This window comes from Aspergillus brunneoviolaceus, assembly GCF_003184695.1.
Source record: "Aspergillus brunneoviolaceus CBS 621.78 unplaced genomic scaffold BO95scaffold_12, whole genome shotgun sequence".
Classification (NCBI taxonomy): Eukaryota; Fungi; Ascomycota; class Eurotiomycetes; order Eurotiales; family Aspergillaceae; genus Aspergillus; species Aspergillus brunneoviolaceus.
The window spans coordinates 204407-227958 of NW_020290742.1; the positions used below are offsets into that span (position 1 = coordinate 204407).

General features: G+C 54.5%; 9 protein-coding genes across 9 annotated transcripts; 5 read left to right on the top strand and 4 right to left on the bottom strand.

The window, feature by feature from the left end:
- Positions 1–23: 23 nt before the first annotated feature.
- BO95DRAFT_460680 (uncharacterized protein) lies at positions 24–3299 on the top strand (the record flags this gene model as incomplete). The annotated part of the gene is made up of 6 exons (XM_025588760.1): positions 24–213; positions 309–544; positions 1901–2166; positions 2836–2914; positions 2978–3082; positions 3180–3299. 6 exons carry the CDS (start codon positions 24–26, stop codon positions 3297–3299), a joined length of 996 nt encoding a protein of 331 aa, XP_025445346.1.
- Positions 3300–3467: 168 nt separating this feature from the next.
- On the bottom strand, positions 3468–5174 carry BO95DRAFT_460681 (general substrate transporter; the record flags this gene model as incomplete). The annotated part of the gene is made up of 2 exons (XM_025588761.1): positions 3468–4754; positions 4809–5174. The coding sequence occupies 2 exons, from the start codon at positions 5172–5174 to the stop codon at positions 3468–3470; spliced, it is 1653 nt and encodes a 550-aa protein (XP_025445347.1).
- Positions 5175–7462: 2288 nt separating this feature from the next.
- BO95DRAFT_355951 (5'-methylthioadenosine/S-adenosylhomocysteine nucleosidase family protein) lies at positions 7463–8398 on the top strand (the record flags this gene model as incomplete). The annotated part of the gene is made up of 1 exon (XM_025582277.1): positions 7463–8398. A coding segment is annotated over one exon (936 nt), but the record flags the coding sequence as incomplete, so codon positions are not given.
- Positions 8399–11484: 3086 nt separating this feature from the next.
- On the top strand, positions 11485–12578 carry BO95DRAFT_37613 (uncharacterized protein). The gene is made up of 2 exons (XM_025583183.1): positions 11485–11593; positions 11660–12578. The coding sequence occupies exon 2, from the start codon at positions 11747–11749 to the stop codon at positions 12278–12280; it is 534 nt and encodes a 177-aa protein (XP_025445349.1). The 5' UTR covers positions 11485–11593; positions 11660–11746; the 3' UTR covers positions 12281–12578.
- Positions 12531–13102, bottom strand: BO95DRAFT_460684 (uncharacterized protein; the record flags this gene model as incomplete). Its single annotated transcript, XM_025588762.1, has 3 exons — positions 12531–12593; positions 12844–12925; positions 12963–13102. The coding sequence occupies 3 exons, from the start codon at positions 13100–13102 to the stop codon at positions 12531–12533; spliced, it is 285 nt and encodes a 94-aa protein (XP_025445350.1).
- Positions 13103–14803: 1701 nt separating this feature from the next.
- On the top strand, positions 14804–15902 carry BO95DRAFT_450731 (Aldo/keto reductase; the record flags this gene model as incomplete). Its single annotated transcript, XM_025588030.1, has 2 exons — positions 14804–14975; positions 15049–15902. 2 exons carry the CDS (start codon positions 14804–14806, stop codon positions 15900–15902), a joined length of 1026 nt encoding a protein of 341 aa, XP_025445351.1.
- An 818-nt stretch (positions 15903–16720) lies between these two features.
- BO95DRAFT_439944 (uncharacterized protein) lies at positions 16721–17463 on the top strand. The gene is made up of 2 exons (XM_025585840.1): positions 16721–16905; positions 16980–17463. Exons 1-2 carry the CDS (start codon positions 16785–16787, stop codon positions 17174–17176), a joined length of 318 nt encoding a protein of 105 aa, XP_025445352.1. The 5' UTR covers positions 16721–16784; the 3' UTR covers positions 17177–17463.
- A 177-nt stretch (positions 17464–17640) lies between these two features.
- Positions 17641–18951, bottom strand: BO95DRAFT_460688 (uncharacterized protein; the record flags this gene model as incomplete). The annotated part of the gene is made up of 2 exons (XM_025588763.1): positions 17641–17765; positions 17811–18951. The coding sequence occupies 2 exons, from the start codon at positions 18949–18951 to the stop codon at positions 17641–17643; spliced, it is 1266 nt and encodes a 421-aa protein (XP_025445353.1).
- A 1192-nt stretch (positions 18952–20143) lies between these two features.
- BO95DRAFT_37638 (alpha-L-arabinofuranosidase B) lies at positions 20144–22031 on the bottom strand. The gene has a single exon (XM_025583201.1). It carries the CDS (start codon positions 21924–21926, stop codon positions 20421–20423), a length of 1506 nt encoding a protein of 501 aa, XP_025445354.1. The 5' UTR covers positions 21927–22031; the 3' UTR covers positions 20144–20420.
- Positions 22032–23552: the final 1521 nt, after the last annotated feature.

Here is a 23552-nt window from a genome sequence, read left to right on the forward strand (position 1 = left end):
ACTTCCAGACCAAGCGTCCAGGAATGGCACCCCAGGAAATCAATGACAAACCTCAACGGAAACGAGAAATACCTTCCCCACAATACTCGCCCTACGGCGATGGCAGACCCCAGAGCCCAGAGGAACGCACGGCAATCCTGGCTTGTCGATTCGGTAATGAAATGAGTATCAGGAGGAAGAACCTCGACCCGGAGTACGGGGATAGCACGTTGCGTACGGTAACGAAATGGCGTTCGCATAGGTAAGTGCCTCGCAAATCGCACCTCAGGCCTCAGGATCCGCTCGAAGAAACTAATTAATACGGGTAGCGACTTTTACATCGATGGGTTTCCAGACGCACGCGGAGGTTCGGTCGGTACGCGGGCTATACCAAGCCTACGACATCTTCGTCAATTCAAGGCACCTCCACGTAAAGCTCATCATGAGCAATGCCATTGCTCGCGAAAACGAACAGAATCTGCTCCAGTCTGAGCTGTTGATAATCTTGGCGGTGATGCATTCGCGGTTGCGGGTCGAAACGATGTTAGAACACGTCGTTATGCCAGTAAGTCTTTGCTCTCTGTTGAACTTGCATTATCATTCCCTTGGCATATCCCTACTTGAATAGTTGCTTACGTGCCATGTTTGAAGGTTCATGCTTTCCGCATTCATGCCCCCATGCCGCGCCGGCTCTAAGATTGCGATGTACGCCGGGGGAAAGAACCCAAGAGTATGCATGGTAATAACTATGTTATGCCCAGAGTCTCTACGGCTTTTACCGACATACCGCGTCGTCTTTCCCGATGACAGCGATTTTCGGACGCTGATGCATCAAGTGTATCACCGAGCTCCTCTTGGCAGGAGCCAAGGGTCTATCAGTGCACCTGGACAGACGCCCGGGGATTTCATCGTGGTATAAACCAGGCAAGCTTCGCTCTGTCGAGGAGGATATCCCTCCTTGAATTTCCACGAAAAACACCCCAGCGGCGGGTCCAAGAGATTTGATGGAGTGCTTGATCACTAGTTGTCTGGCTCCAGGCTACTCGACTCGAGGAGCTGACAAATTACTGGATCCCAAGGCTATAGTGAGCCGGTTGCATGATCGTTCTTCCTCACACTGCTTTGTTATTTATCTTGGATGCTGGTTGTGTTCGTGTACGTGCCAATGAATATCCTTTTTCCAGTTGCTCGAGCCTTGAAACCATGGGACTCCTTTGTCCTAATGGTGAGCTATTCCGTTATAAAGGTCTTTTCAAGTTTATTTGTCCGTGTCAAATCCAGGCCAGGTTTCGTCAAACGATGTACTGTACTTATTGGATAGCTTCTGAAGAACGGTGCACTGAATACGAGACCAGGGCCATACTTGGACAGCCACGCTTTATTGGGTTTCCTTGCAAGACGATACATTACCAATGCTTAATTAGATGAAGCAATTCAACACCAAAATACACTAATCCTCTCCACCTCCGGACAAACTATCTATGCTGTAATGAACCTCCGATTGTCTGCCACTTGCATTCGTCCCGCATGAAGAAGAAAGCTTGTATCTTTGATTACAATCCCCATACTATCCAGACATCTTTGCCCTGATTTATTAATATTATTATAGGTAGCTATCATAAGACTACGGTGCAGGAACAACTTCTGTAGACGAAGAATATCATAACCATGTATTCCAAGACCTGAAAACTAAGTATTTGATTGCGTTAATACTTTCTTCAGCTTGTATTGATGATCCCAGCCATCACAAGCGCTTATACCTGGTGCTACTGTACGTGTAGTTTACGAGAAACGGCCCTTGATTAGACTGTAATTATGGCCCTACATAGTTTCAAATGCCGCTCTTGCTAGGGACTTTCTTTCTACTACTTCCTTGTACTGAAACAAGGGCGATTGGTGCGTCAATCTGAAGGATTGCCAGAGTATCAAGGACTGTCCCATCGAAGGCAGCGTGTGTTTGACCACGTGCTGCTCCAGCTCAGCCAAGTGCATGCCCCCCGATAAGCTGTGCGCGAAGACCGTGTCTCGTATCTTCAGGCCCGTTGGGGTTGTTGGCGGCGGGGATGTGGACGAGGTCTCCGCTGCGGCGGCGGCGGCGGGCGCTCATGACCGTTCCGAGGAGGGGCATGGGGTTTTCGCTCGCCAGGAGGGCGATTTCAGTTCCCTGATTCGTCCTGGAGATGCTGTGTGAGCATACTTTTGCTTTCCTCCGCCGGAATACGCATTATGGGTTCATGCTAAAAAGCAAATTATGTACTTCTTTCTCTGAGATTTGTCTCTTTCCCAACGCCGCGCTTGTTGTTTCTTATTTTCAGGGGCTGTATTCTGAAGACTCTACGAGGGTTGAACAACAAAAGCGTGGCAAGTCAGTTGCTTCGTCCCTCATGATCTGAAGATGAAGTTGACTGTTCTGTGCACGCCTCTTCTGGTTAAGCACCCGCCTCTCCAAGCATTGGCCTCGATGGGCACCCTGTTCTTCCAAAGTCCAGGTAGAAGTAGGTTCATATATAAGACAAATTCTTCTCTCATGTTATAGCTATGAGTAGCCTACGGCCTTACCTCCGGCTGAATGTATCATCATTCTTGTTCTGTGTTAAGGTCTACTACATACAGCCTTACATACTAGGACTATATTAAGCCGAAGCAATAGGTCAGATGGGCAAGCCCTCAAGCACAAAGCAATCAGCGAAATCTGGGTACTGCAAAGTATGACGAGTCGCTTGCCGTGCGCACATCAGAAGCAAACACCACCCGTTGTATCACGGTTTGATTCACTGTCCGATGATTGAATTGTTTAACCTATGAGGAAGCCTTGCAATGTAGTATTGTGCGGGGATATTGATCCAATGCGCGCAGTTGTGGTCTGTATATCTTGGTACCGTCGTCCACCCGCGCCCCCAAATGGCCATATACAACAGACGAACGCCCGTTCAAAGTACGGTTGTCGAGTCTCAGGCTCCGAAAGCTTGGAAACATTTGTGAATCACCATAATCATAGTTCTGGGGCGATACTGTTGACAACGTCCCGACACCATATACTCGAATCAAGATGACAAGCGTGTTTCTATCGGCTTTCGGATTCCGACGTCTTTGTGTTGTCGGGGTATGACTTTTGCATTGAGATGAACAAAATCCAAGGTGGCATGATAACGATTGTCACTCTCATCTGCCCACACGGCGTCCCCCTGTCGCCCCGTTAGTCCGAGGCGGCAAATGACTTCGAGGCCTCGGGACCTGGGTTCCGTGCCCAGGGTATAAACCCCGACGGTGGCGGATATGACTACGGGCCAGGAGGCATGGCTATTCGAAGGACGACATAGGTTGGTTTCATTATGTTCGACAGGAAAGCGCTCTCCGAAGCAGACTTGAAATACTGAAAATATAAATTCCATTGCATATAAGAATTTACATACAACCATTATTCACTTCCAGAGTGACTTTCATCATCAGAGGGTCTGAAACCCATGTACGGTACATTATAGGCTGGCTCAATGTCCCATCGGAACCGGTCTGTCCGCACTCTTCAACCTCTCCTCAATGATATCCTTCCGCTCCTTCCGCAGTTGCCTCGCATACTTGACGCCGAAGCCATGCTCGAAGACCTCCTGGACCTCCTCCAACAGCAGCCCAGATACCTCGGGGTAGAAGAAGTAGATCCAGACGTAGGCGATTCCGCAGATAGCCGCGTAGAAACCGAAGGCGCCGGAGGGGGTCATCGCCTTGGCCATGGAGAGGAACGTGCTGGACACGATCACGTTGCTACCCCAGTTGGAGCAGGTCATCCACATCGTGCCCATGGCACGGACCTCGAGGGCGAAGAAGTCGGTGCTCATCCACGCAGTGTTACCCACGGAGACGCCGTAGAAGATGACAAACCAGATGATGAAGACGAGCACGACGATCGCTGCGGGGCCTACTCCGCTGCCGATGGGCTGCATGGTCTCCATGTCTAGGGGAATGAAGTGGAAGGCGACAGCTACAGCCACCAGACCCACTGACATGCCCCAGACTGTGGAGAGAAGCAGTCGCCGGCGGCCCATCGTGTCGACAACAAACATGTTCACTCCCGTCATGATGAAGTTGGTGCCGGCGACGACGAGTCCAACGGCAGTGGAATTGTCAAAGCCGACCAGTGCAAAGAGGGTGGACGAGTAGTACATGAGTGCGTTAAAGCCGGACATCTGCGAGATCACCATCAGTCCGCAGGCGCTGATCAGCGCGCGCAGGTTGCGCGGGACCGTGTGCAGCTGCACGATCTTGGACCACCCGCTGCCGGTCTCAGCGAGCTCCCGCGCTTCGTCGCAGGCAATGCGGATGGAGTCTATTTGGGCATCAATCTGGGCTTCCGTAGCGGAGGTGCCGTAGACGCGGCGGAGGACCGCGCGCGACTCCTCAAATCGTCCGTGGTACACCAGGTGACGGGGCGATTCGGGGCAGAACGGCATGAGCACCGCGAGGATGATGGCGGGCACGACACCCAGGCCCACCATGTATCGCCAACCATGGTTGACATTGTTAAAGGCCGCACCGACGGCGTACGAGATCACTTGCCCACCGGTGATGGACATGTTGTTGAGTCCGATAAGGCGACCGCGGGCGCGCGCCGGTGCGATTTCTGCGATGTAGAGTGGGACGACCATCGCGGCGGACCCCACGCCCAGGCCAACAACTACCCGGCCAACCGCCATCTGTGCAATCGTGTACGCAGCGGCTTGTAGGACTGAGCCTACGACGAATAGAACGCAGCCGAGATAGATGGCCATTTTGCGGCCCCACTATTGGCTGTTAGCGCTTACGAACTCTTGCGTTTAAAAAACGGGAAGAACTACGCGGTCAGCAGTATTTCCTGCAAAGATGGCGCCAATGAACGCTCCGCCTGAGCAGAGTGACGTGATCATCTCTTGCTCAGAGCTGGTAGTAGGTCGACCGTTCAGGTCATCGTGAAGAACGACAAGTACCCCGGAGATGATACCAGTGTCGTAGCCGAAGAGCATGCCAGCAATTGAAGCCGTGAATGCCACGAGCCACACAAACCAGGTGATTGGGATGTCGGCGACACTGGTTGCAAGCCCATTGGGATCTGTCCCTGGAGTGGATTCTGCAACCTCGATGTGCTTGGTGTCGAGCTTTGCATCGAGACTGTCTTTCGCGGTAGAATCCGCTTTGGTGCTGTAGGAGTCACTGTCTCGAGACATGATGGCAACTCGGCCAGGAGAACGGAGGCGAGAAATTTTGAGGAATTGAAAGATAAAGGCTATGGATCTAGAGAGAACACCTTGATTCTCCTCGCACATAGAGTCCTGCAGCAGGTATTTATACCCCAGACTGTGAAGTCATTGGGGAACGGGCGCTATTGCCGTAATCGGCAGGCCGAGTCGATCTTGGCCCCAGTTCAATAGCCGTAAATGCGGGGGAATTGCACCGGTCTGGGGAATCACTGGCACTAACTTGGCTAACGCCACCCATTGGGTAAGGATCAGCGCTCATTCTAGGCTGCAGTTGGTCAGTTACTGCATTGGCAACGTCTCACCAGACTATCCATCCCTGTATTACGGCTATCGCTGTCGGAGTCTTGTACTGCCCCCTATCTGGGCCCCGCTCAGTCGACGAGGCAATGACCTCATGGCTTCAATCTCTTCGCCGATAGAGATTCAACGAGTGCCAGCAATGTTGATTCAATGAATCCTCGCTGTCTTTGCAAACTGAGGTGCCATAGAGTGCTCCTGACAGCGTGCAGGGCAGATTGCGTTACATCGGGGGTTCTAGGCCTTGGCCGGCCCGGTCGAGTTCATTCCGCCGCTCGGAATGTGTCCGAATTCATTGCATGCCTGGCTTTCCACTTGGTGCAGGTTTGGACGAGAGGACATCTGAAATAAGATAAGGAGGGTTATCTGTGTTATCTCCAAGCCCCTTGTCGCGCACTACTTCGTGTTTCGGTAACGCGCTTTGCAGTTTTCGACGGGGTCCTATAGTCAATTTGAGCTGAACTCCAGGTTTCGTCGACTTTCAGTGACTGGTTATAAGTGCGGACGTGGTTCGCCCCACATAATCATCTTGCAAGCTTGCAAGAAACATCCATCTTAGGAGGGCTCTCGCCCATTCGCTGGCCGATGGTATAATCTCCCGAATTATGTTCCTTTCCGACTTTCACTCAACGACAACTTGTTCTGCGCGGGAAAAGGTATTCGAGCCAGCCGACCATTGCAGAAAAGACCCCTCGCTGCACAATCTCTTACACATCGGCAGTATTGCGGAAACCAATTGACTACAAATTTCCCGAAGCCTGAGTTCGCATGCTGGGATTTGCCCGCCTGGCAGTTGCCATAATTTGTCGTGCCGGTAATCCCGTTGATTGAAACCCGACTATCGTGCATTTGCCCCTGGACTGTCGGCATATGTAGTCTTTGATTTGTCCGTGATTGTCCGTCTGCATCGTAGTGGATCGAAAGAGGGCGATGCTCTGCATTGCGCTGCGAATCATGGAACGGTTGTTTGCCTTGCCCCGATTTTGAACACACGACAGCGTACGATTGGTCTGTAGACCTTTCGCATTGGTCTCGGGCAAAGCGACAACGGTTGCCGTGATCAAGCTCATTGATCGAGGTATGGTGACAGCCTCTGTACCCATTCTCTCAGTCCTCGCAAAAGCCCGTTCTGAGTCTTGGCCTATCGTAAGTCGTTCATATGACAGTTAGAAGGGTAAAGATCTATCAAATCCGGCTTCCTTGTGAGAAATGAATTAACAGAATCCGGGATGCGATTTGGTGATGTTTACTTCATACCAAGAATGTAGATTTGCCCTTAGGTGTTGCTGGGCTCTGGGCATTATATATTATGACAGCGGAAAGAATGAAGGTAGCTTGAAGGGAATAAAGTGGCTCTGACTAAGTATAGCACAGAGAATAAGTCAGATTCCTTGGATATCGGAAGAGAGGAAGGATCCTATCGTCGATGAATCAAAAGATGTCGTGAGGTTGTAAGAACAATGAGAAGATCCCAAAAGGGTAAGGCGGGGGAAAGACCCGACTCCGCCCAGGCAAGACCAATTCTGCCTCAGGCCACAAGGGGCTGAGGCTGCAAGGTGCTGGTTGCCTCAGGCGGCCAAGTTTCCCCTCACGGGCGCTTTCCTTCTCAACTCTTTCCACTCACTGTTCGGATCACAAACAACTGCTTGAGCTGTTACCCCAACATGAATCCAGTCTTCCAACCCTTGAGACATTCACAGCTTCTTGATTGTTGACTGAATTGACTACTATGATTATCAAGTCGGAATGTGCCGATGATGCCTATGATGCCTAGGCAGCGAGATCTGAATAACAGCCTCGCGGGACTAGCTCGAGCGGGGGGCTCGGCGAGGCTGACAGCCTGGTGTTGTGATCGCCTTTAGCTGCCCTTCTCAACCGCATCTGAAGCTTCAGGCCGTGACTGGTTGTATGTGTGTCTTCCTGCTGATTTCAGAATCTCTCTATGTCCTTCTGTCGACATGAGCGCGGCCTCCGCATTCGCTCACAATCCCACCAAGAGACGGAAACTCAACACGGAGGATGGTCATTCACACAGTCATGATGATTACACGATTGGTTGGGTCTGCGCCCTTGCCCTTGAAGCTGCTGCTGCCAAAGCAATGCTTGACGAGATTCATCCGACCCTCGAAACCCACCCCAATGACAAAAATGCATACACCCTGGGAGCGATCAGTGGGCACAATGTGGTGATCGCCTGTCTCCCCGCTGGCACCTATGGCACTACCTCAGCCGCGACAGTTGCGAGCTCCATGTTCTTTACCTTTGGCTCCATACAGCATCTCCTCATGGTGGGGATCGGCGGAGGGGTACCATCAGAATCCAACGATGTGAGGCTTGGTGATGTCGTCGTCAGCGTTCCGACCCCGGGATGTGAGGGCGTGATACAGTACGACTACGGGAAGACCATTCAGGAAGGACACTTTGAGAGAACAGGAACCCTGAGTAAACCCTCCATATCCCTCCTGGCCGCAGTCACAAAGCTCCGAGCCGACCACTATTGCAGCGGGAATCAGATTGCAGCGCTCGTCGCTCAGATGCTGGCCAACCGCCCATCGATGGCACAGCCATTCACGCGTCCTGAAGCTGAACCGGACAGACTGTTCCGTGCGAACTATGAACATGACCCATCCCAGCGCACATGCGTAAATTGTGATGCGAACGAATTGATCTTGCGCTCAGCACGCAAGGACACCCAGCCAGCTGTTCATTACGGCCTGATCGCTTCCGGAAACCAGGTGATCAAGCATGCAGGCACCCGTGACCGACTGGCTGCGAAGTTGGATATATTGTGCTTTGAGATGGAAGCCGCCGGTCTGATGGATAACTTCCCGTGCCTAGTGATTCGAGGGATTTCAGACTATGCCGATTCGCATAAGAACAAGCAATGGCAGGGATACGCAGCCGCCACGGCTGCTGCTTATGCTAAAGAGCTGTTGGCGGTTATCAACGCCACAGGGCCCAGAATAGCTCGAAAATCACCAACAAAGACAACATCCGGCGGTGTCGACCATCGCAGGTGTGTGATGGACGCATTGCGGTTTGAACAAATAGAGAGTCGACAGGCAACAATCAAAGCTGCCCATGCTAAGACATGCCGATGGCTCTTGGAGAAACAAGAATATCTGGATTGGCTTGACACAGACAAGGTCGTCGATCATTATGGCTTTCTCTGGATCAAAGGCAAAGCAGGAAGCGGCAAGTCAACCATCATGAAATTTGCGTACCAGCACGCCCAGGCGGCCAGGGATGACAATATTGTGATTGTTTCATTCTTCTTCAATGCGCGTGGTGAGAAACTTGAAAGAACGACCGAAGGAATGTATCGCTCTTTGCTCTTGCAGCTGATGGAGGCTGTGCCTGATCTTCAAGTATTATTGGATCGAGTTCCTTTGCCACCTATTCACGACAGCCAGAATTCTTCCATCCTGGAAATCGAGAGGCTTCAAGAGATCTTCCGCTGTGCCGTGACCTCACTCGATGGAAAGCATCTGATTTGTTTTATCGATGCGCTTGATGAGTGTGACGTGGAGCAGGTGCGAGCCATGGTAGAGTTCCTCGAATCCTTAGGACAATACGCGACGTTATCGCAGATCAAACTTCATGTTTGCTTTTCCAGTCGTCAGTACCCGTTCATCACGGTGGAGAATGGAATCGAATTGATTCTCCATGACCAAAAAGGCCATGGGGAGGACATCGCTCGATACCTGCGCAGCGAATTGAAAATCGGACGAAGTAAACAAGCTGATCTCATTCGAACTGAGATATCAAGCAAAGCATCTGGCATCTTTCTCTGGACTGTTCTTGTTGTTCAGATCCTTAATCGCGAATATGAGAGGGGTCGTCTGCATGCGCTGCGCAAGAGGCTTTCCGAGATACCAAATGAGCTAGGCGAACTTTTCAAAGACATCTTGACTCGCGACAATGCTAATCTGGATGAGCTATTGCTATGCATCCAGTGGGTATTATTTAGCAAGCGGCCGCTGAGAAGAGAAGAGCTCTACTTTGCCATTCTTTCCGGCCAGCCGGACGATCTCTCGGATGCCTGGGACCCCGATGACATTACCCTGGACGACATGGAGCGGTTCATCTTAGCGACGTCGAAAGGCCTGACTGAGACAACCAAGTCACGACATGCGACCGTGCAATTTATACATGAATCCGTCCGTGAGTTTCTCTTGAGAGGGAATGGCATCAGAGAGCTTTGGCCTGGCAAGCATGACCGCTTCGATGCATTGAGCCACGATCGCCTCAAAATGTGTTGTCAAAATTATTTGATGACCGACATCCGAGGCTCACTTGGTGTTCCTGACGAGCTTCCCATTGCGTCATCCGAGAGTGCTCGCGACATACGATCTGCAGTGATTTCCCGCTATCCGTTCTTCCAATATGCAGTATCCAATGTCTTTTACCACGCTGATGCTGCACAAAATGGTGGTGTGGACCAGAGCCACTTCATCGATCGCTTCCCTCTCACTGAGTGGATTCATCACAGCAATATGATCGAGCAGGCCCAAATCCGACGCTACACATCGTCTGCAAGCCTCTTGTATATCCTTGCAGAGCACGACCTCCCTAATCTGATAGGCATAGTATTGGTGGATACACCAGATCTGCAGATAGCGGGTGAGAGGTACCATTACCCCATTCTGGCTGCTCTGGCAAAAGGGAACGAGGCCGCAGTGAAAGCAATCTTGGCACCAAGCCAGTGCCTTCGAGGCAGCGAGGAAACTCATAGGATGCGGAGCACGGAATTACCATGGCTGCTTCAGCACGGAAAGACAATCAAAATGCGGAAACTCCAATCATTGATCACCTTCACGGTTGCCAATCGGATTTGCTCCTTGGGAGTTCTTTTGCTGGCAACTGGGCGTCTGCCAAGTGATTCCAAAAGTCAACACTTGCTACTATGCCAGGCTATTGATGAGGACAGGCCAACAGTAGTTGACTTTCTGCTCCGGGTTCTCAAAGTTCACCCAGACGGCTGCGGGAGCGGACCTCAAGGGACACCGCTCCGTCTAGCAATCGAACTTGGACGAGAGCATATATTCTCTAGGCTCCTTGCAGATTTTCGTGTCAATCTCGATCGCATGTATGATGAGGATGGGCTAACTCCATTGGCCTGTGCGTGCACTGAAGGTCGGCTTGCTTTCGTCCGGGATCTGTTGGCATCTGGGCGAATCCAATGTGATCGGAGTGCTTGGACCTGCCGAACACCACTATCATATGCGGCGGACAAGGGCCATCTCGAGATCGTCCGGTTGCTACTCAAGACCGGCAAGGTCCGAATCGACAACGCAGATAAAGAAGGCTGGACACCTTTGTTGTATGCATGCTTACATGGCCACAGCCAGATAGCTTGCGAGTTGTTGAGCACAGGACAGGCGAATCCGAACCATACGGGCTTGGACCTATCAAGCCCCTTGATCCTAGCTGCCAAGTATGGACACGCAGAGATAGCCTTCCACTTGCTGGCTATGCAGAATATTCGCCCGAACATTCCATACTATGACCATCGCACCCCACTGCACATTGCCGCAGAGAGAGGTCACCGCGAGGTTGTCGAGCAGTTGCTGGCTCATTCACAAGTGAATCCTGATGCTGAAGATGCGTTAGGTAGAAGGCCAATTGGGATTGCGGTGAAAAACGGCCGTGCGGATATTGCGCGCCTACTCTTGGCTACTGGACGCGTCGACGTCAATGTTATATCGCAAAAGTCTCTGGAATCGATAATTGAAGACGACAGCCAGAGTTTCAATGCAGGGGCGCTTAGAGACGCCGGTTGATGGATCCTGGTGTTCGTTTTGTCGAAGTCGGCAATTGTCTTTGTGGCAACGCTTCGTGGGCACTAGAGGTTGTCTTTTAGTTCACGGTTGTCAGCTTGAGTGCGATGAAGTTATGGTCTTCAAACCCGTAACAATCCTGTGTCTAGACCCAATCTAGCGTCAAACTACTGGACAGGAGCAAGTTCTCACGTGAATTCAATCTATCCATGCATTACCCCGCCATTGAATAAGCAGCACAGAAAAAACATTCATCCAGAGTCAGAGTCTGCAGTCGACCCCACTGTTCCTTGGCTTCCTAACCCCAAGGTACCATGCCACCTCCCCATCTCAAGCGCACCCGGACGGGATGCCTGACCTGTCTCCGGCGGCAAGTCAAATGTAGTGAAGAAATGCCCACGTGTCACAGATGTCAGACTCCCCACCTCGTCTGTGCCGGCTACCAGCAGAGCCGGCACAGTCATGCCTGTCGTTTTCACGGGAGAAGCGGATACAGACGCACCCTCCTCTGCCCCGCTTGTAACCTCGTCTTCAGCTTCCCAGTTGGTTTTATCCCAGTACGTGCCAGATGTGGTGCGATCGCCTGAAGACCCACATCAACGCACTGCTTTCCTAGCAGTCTACCACCAATACGTGACTAGCACCGTCCACCGGTTCTTCGCAGGCAGTGGCCTTGCATTTTGGCGCGACACAGTCGCACAGATGGCGTGGTCAGACGATCTGGTCTGCCATGCGATTCTGTGTCTCGGGGCCCTGCACCGGGCCGCGCTACTCCCGGCGGGCCATGCGCAGAAGGGCTATATGAGAGCGCAGGGTGTGGGTGCCTACACCAGTGTCTTGGGCCTTGCGCAGGGCAGCATTGGGATCCGGCAGGTCGGGGTTAGTTCGGTTGCGGTTATGATCGTCTTTGCGTTGGGGGAGGTAGTATACCTAACTCTGCCATCCCCATCCACGAAGTGTTTGTCTGACTATATGGATAAGGATGGAGATCCCTGAAAAGCCTGTCCGGTGCTGGACGCCACCTCCATGCCGCACGGAGACTGTTGTGCGAGCTTGTCGGGTCGGCAAACCCTACGGAGGATCTTAGATGTATCGAGGACCCGCTCACGCGTCCGCAACTCTCAATCCAGGATCTTACATCTGGTACGGGTAGTAAGGCTGGTTCGGGTGCAGGGAGCAAACAGCCGTAGCCCCCTTTCCTCACTATCCAAGCCTCTCATACATCAACGATGAAGATCTCCTCTCCTCAGACCACAGCCATCTCCTCCAGGTTGTAGCCTCTTACCGGGACGTCGACCAGCTTGTGTGGCTACCAATCGAGCACACAACCACCTCCGTAAACAGGGAAGTACTAAATTTAGTCTATAGGGGTATGGGATAGTTTGTATCGCTTGGTTTGGTTGGGCTGGTAAGGGGGTCTTTTTGGGGGTACTGAGAGGTTGGGGGGTTTACTGCGCATGGTATGGAGATTGAATAAGTATGAATTAACCTCGCAAAGAGGGTGAAATTAATTACTGGTTGGTTTAGTTATACCTGAGAGAGAACCGGGGAGGCCTTACCTGGCGCTTGTAAACAGCGGGCACTGTACTTGATGCACGATATCGAAGGCTTATTCGGAGAGGCCAAGGGCAGGTGCGTGACCTATCGTTATGGGATTAGGTCAGATCCACTAACTTACCTCTCCCCCTGTTCTTCCTTCTGCTGCTGCTGCCGGGACGACCGCTCCAGCGCCTGCTCCCACTGCTGCTGGTCCCACTGCTGCTCCTGCTGAGCCAGCGCGAACTGGAAAGACTCCTGCATCAGCTGCCCCTGCTGCATCTGCTGTGGCTGTGGCTGTGGCTGTGGCTGCTGTTACTGCGGCTGCTCCTGCCGAACCAGCCGGAACCTGTGAAGCCCCTGCATCTACTGTAGCTGTTGTTTCTTTGACAGCTGTTTCTTTGGCTGCTTTTCCTGCTGTTGCTGTTGCTGAGGCAGTGGCTGCTGGTCCAGCTCCTCCTGCATCTGCTGTGAAGCCGGCTCCCTATGCTGCTGTTCGAGCACCACCAATTCGGCATACTGGTCCTTCCGCCGCAGCTGGTCACGTACGCCGATGATCCGGTCGTCCAGCGCCTAGTCCCGCTGCTGCAGGCCGGGCCCCGTCGTGGCCTCGACCGCGGGATGCAGCGTGCTCTTGACGTTGACCCACCGGACGAAGCGGCTGCAGTACTCCAGCCCCTGCATCCTGGTGCAGACGAAGTAGTAGTACGCGTCGTCGGGGCGGCACCAGAAGCGCGCGAGGTACTGGTCCGGCTCCAGCACGAGCGGCCGGTAGCCGTCCATCACCCGCATGGTCTCCACGTCCTTCTGCTCCAGCAGCTGCAGCAGGTGGTGCCCGTCCCAGCTGAGGCTGGTCTCCGGGTGCGGGCGCACGAAGTGGTTGGTCAGCTTCGCGTCGAAGTGCGCCGGCGGATCGTCGGGCCCGTACACGCAGCGGCCTGGCAGGCCCCCGTAGGGAAGGCTCCCGATGTCCGTGACGCGTGGGAGAAAGGGGCGTGACTGGTCGGGGGCATGGGACTCGGCCTGGGCCTGGGACATGCACATGATGGCGGTCTGAGCACACAAAATCAGTCGGTCTGGATGTGGGTTATTGGGATACCTTGGGTGTTAGTCAATTGACTACTGCTGTTTGGTGGGATTGGTATGGGAATCGGTTATTGCTTTGCTCGGCTGTGTGGACATTTATAACTATTGCGAGGGGCCTATGTTCCGGGGGTTGATGAGGCTTTCGTCGAGGGTTCATGATGATCGTCGGCTATCTTCTTTGTAACTGCAATTGCAGACAATAGTCAAAGGGCTGCGGTCTTACACAGATGGTGTTTATCTTTTATCGCGTACCGCTGGACAGGCATTTACCACTGGGAGTTGGAGGTTTACTTTTAGTACACAACGCCAGCCGAGTCTACCTACTAGCATAGATATCTAGCAAGCATTGCCTATTGTCAGTCTTGACGGCGGCCCTGCAGTCTTAGTGAATAGACTGCTTGCTCTCCGCCCACCTGGGTGGTCCTTGGCTACTCATAGTTCCGCAGATAGCCTGGCGTAGTCAGACTCCAAGCATTATCCACCTCAAGTCTTCTTATCAGCTTCTTACTCGCCCAAGACAAGATCCCTATGTCCTTGTTGGTGCATAATCAATGTATTAAGGGGGGTAGGCATGACTCGACGTTCTCAGGTTGAACCCACGCAACACCGATTAACTCCGACCACCACAACCTCACCTCGTAGACCGAGCATAAACGCATATGCCGGGTGCATAAAGCTCACAAACTTCCAATCAGAGATTCCAGATAGGGGTACTAGACCCACCTCGACCTCTTCCCGCAACGGCCAGTCGATGATGACAGCGGCAAATCCGTAAAATCCGGTATATCCGGCCGAAGTATACTGGCTTGGCTTGAAGAACGGTATAAGTGTTCTAGCACCCTTCATCCCAACGAGATGGCAGAACGCCAGCTCAACCCCACCAAAACGAATAGCAAAATGCCAGCGCACCTCGAAACCCGGCCCCTGGGCAAAGACGGCCCCTCCGTGCCCCGCCTGGGCTTTGGCACGATGGGCCTGAGTGCCTTCTACGGGCCCCCCAAGCCGGACGCCGAGCGCCTCGCCCTCCTCGACAAAGCGTACGAACTAGGCGAGACCTTCTGGGACTCCGGTACTGTACTTCCACTGCACCCCCTCCCTCACAGCCCAAAGTAACCCCCTTACTGACACGGGAACCAAACCAGCGGCCCTCTACGGCGACAGCGAAACCCTGCTAGGCACCTGGCTGCGCGCCAACCCGAGCAAGCGCGCGCACGTCTTCCTGGCCACGAAATTCGGGGCCGAGTTCGTGGACGGCGCGATGATCATCGACAGCTCGCGCGGCCGGTGCCTCTCCTCGTGCGAGCGCAGCCTGCAACGCCTGGGCGTCTCGACCATCGACCTGCTGTACGCGCACCGCCTCGACCCCGCCGTGCCCGTCGAGGAGACCGTCCGCGCGATGGCCGAGCTGCGATCCGCCGGCAAAATCAAATACCTCGGGCTGAGCGAGGTCAGCGCCGCGACGCTGCGGCGCGCCCACCGCGTGCACCCCATCGCCGCCGTCCAGGTCGAGTACTCGCCCTTCTCGCTGGAGATCGAGTCCCCGCAGACGGACCTGCTGCGCACGGCGCGCGAGCTGGGCGTCGCCGTCGTGGCGTACTCGCCGCTCTCGCGCGGGATCCTGACCGGGCGGGTGCGGTCGCGGGCGGACTTCCCCGCCGGGGATATCCGGCTGGTCATGCCGCGGTATAGTGAGGAGAACTTTGGGCGGAATCTCGCGTTGGTAGAGCGGTTGAAGGGGTTTGCGGACGAAAAGGGGTGTACGGTGGGGCAGCTGGTGTTGGCGTGGTTGTTGGCGCAGGGGGAGGATGTTTTCCCGATTCCGGGGACCACGCGCCCCGAGGCTTTGGTGGAGAATGTGGGCGCGTTGGGGGTGAGGCTGGAGGGGGAGGAGGTCGCCAGGATTAGGGCGGTGGTGGGTGAGGTTGAGGTGCTGGGGGGGAGGTATGGGGTGGAGGCGTTGAGGTCGTGTTTTGTCGATACCGTGCCGTTGGAGTAACCTTCTGGTCCATGGATATGGGTGGAAGCTTGAGGCATTAGTACTGTCACCTTTGCTGGAGATGGCCCTGGTAGCAGATTGTATCTTATCGATAGTGTTAGTTTGGACTAAACTGTGACGGTGGCTAGCAGTCAACAATGACACAGAGTCTGTCGCTGTAAGCGCGGACAAAGCGATAGGTGTTATCATGTAGAGAGTGTGATGTAGCGGCGTGAGTCCAGCCCTGACCCTAAGAAGGCACCAACTCCTTATCTGGCAACCCCCACGCGCACCCCCCGCTCTTCCATCTCGGGGGATCATTACAGTACTTCTTCCAGAAAATGGATTCAGCATTTCCTTCCTAAACAATAACGCAGAGTAGTAAGAGAAGAATGAGTCCAAACCGAGTGAAGAAAGCACAGACCAGACTCCGAACTCCGTAGGATCACCCGATATCCCCCCCCTCCCCGGCAAGCCCCCAAGGCAGTGAGCACAGTGAGCACAACAAGATCAGCACACCCGGAAAAAGGATTTCGACGGTGGAGTGAGTGAGATGATGGGTGCATGCGATTCTTCATCATCGGCTCCACTCTGCGCCCACTCCGCCAATCACGTTGCCTCTACGTAGTTACAAAATACCCCAGAAAGCGGGATCGACGGGGGCGGGCGGGGCTGCCATCGTATGACGGATCGACTACCCCCGATCAGGCCACAAATACGTGGGTGTGATGCATTCAGTCCGCTGCTTTATAAATACACCAACCAAGGTACAACCATAAACCAACAATCCATTATTCAAGCACAATTCATTCCACTACATTCTACATCCCTCTACTCTACTCAACACTACCACCACCACCACAACTCTTCCAATCAAACCAATAAATCACCAACGAAAACAAAATGATGAACCTCTCCCCCCCACACCCCCGCCCTTTCGTCAAGAGCCACCCCCACATCAACCCGGCCTCCCTCAAGAAACCCAGCCGCTGGTATCTGCCCCTGATGGCGGCCATCGCTCTCGGTACGTTTACGCTCTTCCCCCCACCTCTATAATGTAAACACTCTCCATCCAAACCAGACCTAACACACCCCAAGGCTTCGGCGCCTACAACCACTACACGGCCACCTCTACCTCTCCCTCTACCTCTCAGAAATCCCTCCAGAACCAACACCTCTACCAACAGCAAGAAGAAGAGCGCCTCCGCAAAAACCGCGCCCTGATGGACGCCTACGGCGACAAGGAGACCCTGCAGGACATCGAGCGCGCGCTGGTCGTGTATGATCTCCAGTGATCATGCCAAGCCGATGGGGTGGGATGCGTGCTGTGCGATGCATACGGGGTGCGGTGCGGATCGGGTCTAACCCAGGCATGGGAGTGGGGTTGAGGCCCCTTTGCATGGGATCATGATTATGGATGGCGTTTTGGGATTTTGATTTTGTTGGTTGGATTAGCGGGTTTGATGTTTGAGCAAGGGATTGGGATGCACTGGCTGGGAAGGATGGATGGATGCAGCTGGTCTGTTTCTTTTTCTGTTTCTGGTTCTGGTTCTTTGCCAGATGGCTACATACTATACAAGTGTTGGGGCTGGGAAACCTGCCCTGCGGATGGTGAGCATGGAATTAAGGGTTCTTTCTTTTATACTCGTGCTGTACTCGTGCTGGAAATAAACATGGAATCTTAAGAATGGGTATAGTATATTATACATCTTATATCCAACAAAACAAATTAGAATCAACTCCACCACACCACCCCCGACTAAATAGCCCACCCCACCACCACCACCCCAACAACAAGCACCACCCCCCAAGCACCACTACTCATAATGGTAGCAACCCTCCCCGCCCCCGAAACCGCAGTCCCCTTCGCCCCCGCCTCCTCCACTGTCGCGTTAGCATACACATCCCCCTCCCCTCCCCCCATCCCACCCCCCAACACAGCATGCAAATCAAACTCCCTCGGCGCCACCCCAACCGAGCCATCCCTCCGAATCGAACTAAAGTACAAATCCCCCACGTCCGTGACATACACATACGCCGCCTGGAAGAACGGCCGCCCCAGGATGATCTCCCCCCCACTACTCCCCACCACACACCGCGACCCCGCAGGGACCAGGTCCGCCCAGACGGGGATCTCGAAGAGCGGGTACGTCGCGCTATCTGGGTTGAAGACCACCGTGAAGTTGCGGTCGCAGAAGCTCGCGTCGGGGACGGTGAGGGTCTCGGCGGTGAAGTTGAGGGTGGCGGGGAGGGGTGTGGTGGTGGTTGTTGGGGTGGAGGTGGTGTCGAAGGGGTAGGTGGTTGTGTTTGTGTTGCCCGTAAGGTTGGGCGCGGGGTAGAGTCTCAGCTGGACGCCGCTGGCGAGGAGCTGCGTGCCGGTTTGGGTGAAGCTGCCATTCCCCGCGCTGGTTTCCGGGGTGGTCTGCCAGTGCGATTCGTTCCAGATGCGGTTCGCGTCGTAGTTGCCGCCGAAGATCAGGGCCCCGGGCCAGTGGGACCCGAAGCCGAGGTTCATCCCCACGGGGAGGGTGGTCAGGTTCGTGGTGCTGATGTTCGTCGGGTTCTCGGCTGTCGCGATGACGGTGCTGAGGATGGTGAGGCTTGTGTCCGCGCCCAGGAGGAGGGCGTTTGCTTCCGGGTTCAGAGGGATTTCGAGGGTCGAGCTCGTGGATTCGTCGCCGGCGGGCGTGCCGATCGGGGAGACGGTCGCCGTGGGTAAGGCGCTGATTTCCTGCGAGGAAATTCGGGTTTTGTGGACGCTAGGTGTGCTGGTGGGTGCTGGTGCTGTGCCGAAGGTGATGGGGAGCAGCGCGGCGGTCTCGCTGTGCATGTGCACATTTGCGCCCCACGCGGCGGTCGCCGCGCTGGCGGGCCCCGTTAGAGGGATGTACCAGGCGTTGTCGCCGGCGTCGGAGACGGTCGTGATGGGCAGCCCCGATGCGTCGATCATGGAGACGGTCTCGACGGAGGCGGCGGCCGTCACGGGCGTGGTGTCTACAGCGAGCTGCGCGGAGGCGAGGTGTCCCACGCTCGCGAGGGCGAAGAGAGTGGGTGCAAGCTTGCTTGCCATTGTGATTATCTGTGGGTAGTTGTGGTAACGACAGACTGCGGGCAAAGAATGACTGGCGCTCCCGCGAGGAAATGAGTGACTCGCGAGAATGGTTTTCAACGAATGTCAATGTAGTGAGTGAAAGAAAGACTGACAGCCCACACAGGCATGAGGACACGCAACTGGCAGAGTTGGCAAGAAGAAAGAAGAAAGAGAGGAACTCTCATTCCGAAGAAGTTCCCCTGAGCGGAGTTCGGTTCCTGTGTCGCATGGGGGCGAAAGGCAGGGCACGCGGCAGCCGGCTCGCTGTTCCTGCGTAAGTTCACGCAACAGGATCCTCGCTGCCCGGCACAACATTCGACGGACCACACATATCGAGGCGCAAGGTCGCTGGGATTCAGCGCTGCGCCAGGGGGCAAATCGGGACGGCTTCTGGTGTTGCACTGTTGGGGGCGGCCCCATAGCTAGCATCCTGGCGAGATGAGGCGGGATCCTGAAATCAAATTCGACATTCAGCCTTCGCGGGCAACCTGGTGGATCTTAGAGCATAGATCGCTTGTTGTTAATCATGGAATTCGGTGGCTATCATGGTCGTGATGGCGTGCCATGTGTTCCCTCAACTGTTGTCTGTCGCGATTTCGCGATGATGCTTATCAGGATGTTACATGCTTTCAAACGGCGTAAAGCCTCCGCCATTTGCAAGGTCCCTGAAAGAATATGCTCCTCAGATTGAGACAATTGAACCGTTAGATGGTAGATGCGAATCCAGATACATTCCGACAATGAGTGATGTTGACACCGCAGGGAGATGGTGGAGATGGACACGTAGGCGGTCAGCCGATCATGATCCTGCCGGCAGAAGGCAGCCACGAAAGCGGTCAACACATTCCTCTCTCTGCTTCGTCCACACATTCCACTTCCTCCATCTTGGACCATCCATCCAAAGACCTGGTCAGTCTATCAACTAAGCTAAGCACCATCAGTTTGCGGGCACGGAGTGTGTTTCTCCGGCACTCTGTCGACAACTGTCTTTGGGATGAAAACTTGGCACGGAAGCCATGCACAATGACGTCATAACCCCTGGCCATCTTCGATGCACAGACATTGTGATTGTGCAGTTCGGTCGTTTGATGGACATTCGCCTATGTTCCAGTGCGGGGTGCTACATGTCCTATCGAGCCTTTTTTGTCATTCATGCACGGAATGTACGTATGTTGAGAGTTCAATGGTCGCGACAATCTTTACTATACTATATTCCTTGCACTGCCCGAAACGCCAGGGCAACCTTTGGGATAGTCACTCGGATTCTACGAGGATCTAAGTCAAAAACTCAAAAGAATGTGAGTGAAGTCCAAGGTATCCTGAATTTGTACTCGCAATGAAGATAACAACATATTTACAAGGCCCACCTCGAAAGGTCTTCCACATGCGCATCAAGCATCCACATCCACCCCCTGCCGTCCAGTCATCCCAGATGCCTCGGCCTCAATCTACGCGGACGCAAAGCCCGAGCTGATCGACCAGGTCACATCCGCATTGAACGAAGTCTTGGAGTCGAAGGTGTGCACGCCGCCGTTGCTGGCGATGTAGCCCACGTTGCTGTAGTGGCGGAACCAGCGGGTGGGGTAGTTCCAGGAGCGGATGGAGGTGCCGGAGCCGCTGAGGCCGGACTCCGGGCAGAAGGTGGCGTCCTCGTTGAACTGCTTGGTGCCGTCGCTGGCGGCGAGCAGCAGCTCGAAGTTGTAGTGGCGGATGTAGCTGCCGGGGGTGTCGACGGACTCGAAGGAGAAGCAGCCGGAGTTGGCCAGCCCCGCGACCACGGTCCAGCTGGCCTGCTTCTGCAGGGTGGAGGAGCTGGACGAGGAGACGACCGAGGTGATGACGTTGGTGGTGTTGTGGGCGAGGTAGCGGGTCGTGTACCCCGTGGTCGTGACGCGCAGCGAGATCGAGGAGCCCGCCGTCAGCGCCGACCCGCTGGTCAGCGAGGTCGTCGCGTACTTGGCCGCCACGATGTTGGCCTGCACCGAATTCTCCGTCGCGTCCGACGGGTAGCCCGAGGTCATCACCCCCTCGTAGAAGGTGCCCTGCGCGCCGTTGCTGTTGTCGCCGCCGATCCCCAGGATGATCGCTCCCTCCTTGCTCATCGGGTTGTAGCCGCTCACCGTGGGCCGCGCGCCGCTGTAGTAGCTCGTCAGCGAGCCCGAGGCCGCGTTGCCACCGCGGATCGCCCACTGGTTGGGCTCGCCCTTGACCGCCGCCGTCACGAACCGGTAGGAGATCGACGGGTCCGCCGAGTTCAGGCCCTCCGCCTGCCCGGAGAACAGGTTGTTCTCGAGATCGGCCATCACCCACGGGCCACTGCCCGAGCCATAGCCCCAGGTCTTGCTGGTACCGTAGTAGATGGCCTCCATATGGCCGTTGCCCGTGTCGGTGCTGCTGACCTCGGCGTTGCCGTAGTCGAAGCAGCAGGCATCGTTGTAGTGCGTGCCGTCCAGGACGGCGTACATGCCCTCGGGCTCATCGCCGGTGGCAGTGCCGTTGGCATCGTTGTTGCGGTAGCCGGTGCCGGGCGAGACGAAGACACCGTACGCCTTCTGTCCGTTCAAGGTGACGGGGGCGCCGATCGCGCTGGCCAGGTTGTCGTAGCCGTTGGACTCGGGCCCATCGAAGCCGCCCGGAGGAGCCTGGGTGAGGTCGTTTCCACTACCGGACTGGTCGTAGATGATCGAGATCAGGCAGGTCGTGCCAGAGCAGAAGGTGTCCTGGGCGGCAGCATTGGCAACCCCACCAGCGGTGAGCGGCTTGATGTCGGTGGTGGCACTGTCCGAGCCACGGATGACCTGGTAAAGGGGACCGGAATAGGCACTGTACAAGGCACGAGTGGTGCTGTGCGCAGCGATACAGGGCGCCCCACCGGAGGCATAGATGTCGCAGGGTCCGGCGCTGACCAGGGTGCCCGTGGCCGCCAGCCCGAGGAGGGTTCGTCGTGAAGGCATCTTGAAGGACAGTATGTGGAGAGACTGTGAAAGATGCTTGAGCGGCCCCTGAAAGGAACCCAGGAACAGGAAAGGATTTTATACCACACCCGTCCCTTGCAGATTCCCGGTCGTCAGCATCCCAATGCGTCACGGTGGCAGGAACACTCGATTAAGCCACTTGGACGGAACATTTTGTTCCACCTCTGATGCGCAAATGTTGGGAGCGGATCATGCGACGCTGCAGAATGACAGCTTCATCCCGACGAAGTCATTGGAGGCGAGTCGCAGGTACCCCGCATGGTGGCAGGCAGCATCGTGAAGATATCGCGGACTAGGGCTAACCGAGGCCCCTGTGCCGCCGGGGTTTTTCCCATTTTTCTTCAGCCGGCGACAATGCCCCGACACAAACCGGTTGTTTAGCGCCGGACTGAGGCTGCTATGCCGGATTGGGGTGCGGGGCCCCGGACTGGGACCTGAACTAGATGGCATTTCCTTCTGCAAGTGCGGTACGAAGGATGATGAAGAATTGGCTTTGCGAGACCAAGCATGCTAAGCATAAAGAGACAATGGGACGAAAGGGGGGCATCCCGCCGGGGCCCGCCTTTCTCCAGCTGAAGAAAGGTTGAGATGGTGGAACATGATGTACCAGATGCTGAAACTTGGGATGTCTCATTGTTGAATCAACAAGGAAGTCTGCAATCGCAGACGAGTGCAGGCAGAATGGTGGAAGGATGCAAGAAACGGTGTCTCGGTGGTGGTGGGAGGGGGAAGGGGAGGGGGAGGGAAAAAGAGGAAACCTTGGTGCCTCAGGTCTCCAGACGTCAACATAGCATTGACGTCATAAGCAGTTAGTACTGAAAGAGTGCGTAAACAATGTCCTGGTCTACAATTTTGCTCAATGCCATCATTGTTTTACTTCTATTCATGGCAGAGATTTGACTGAGCTACGTACTTTAAGTTTCAGATTGCCTGTCTCTGACCGAGATAGCTATCAAATACTAAAAGAATAAACAACATCCTTGTCTACGATGGTACTTAATGGTCTTGTTCTTCTCCTTGATTCATAGCACAGGTCCATGTTTATGTCTGAGATAGCGGAGAAGAGTCCAAGACCTCGCCCTCCTAAAGTTTGACCTGGCTTCATACTGTGACCTTTTGTTTGTCTGGGTCTGAGGGATGTAGTCATTAGGACGTAGATTGTTATTTATATTATGACAAAGACTCTTACTGAAAAAAAGCAATCATGATCGACCCAAGCTGCCCTCTCAGGCCCTCTCCCTTGAATTATATAAACGGCGTTCTACCCATCAAGGTTATGTTCGTCAACCAAGGCACACACAAAGTGTAGGGCCAATTAAGTTCTTATACTGAACCAACAATCCCTGTCTTATACAAACTCTCTAGCCCTGTGAAAATGTCTGACAGCACTGGGAAACTGATTGAAGATACTACAGAGAAGCAGCAGCTGCTGCTACTGCTGCCGTCGCAATCCAATCCGACAGAAGTCCACCTCTTTGGTGAAGGGGAACACACTCACGGTGTGCCCATAGAGGAGCCGACCGTTAAGAAAATCCTTAAACTCGCCGGGGGGCAAGATGAGACATGTATCTCCACAGACGACCACCACCTTGTGCAGGTCTGGAG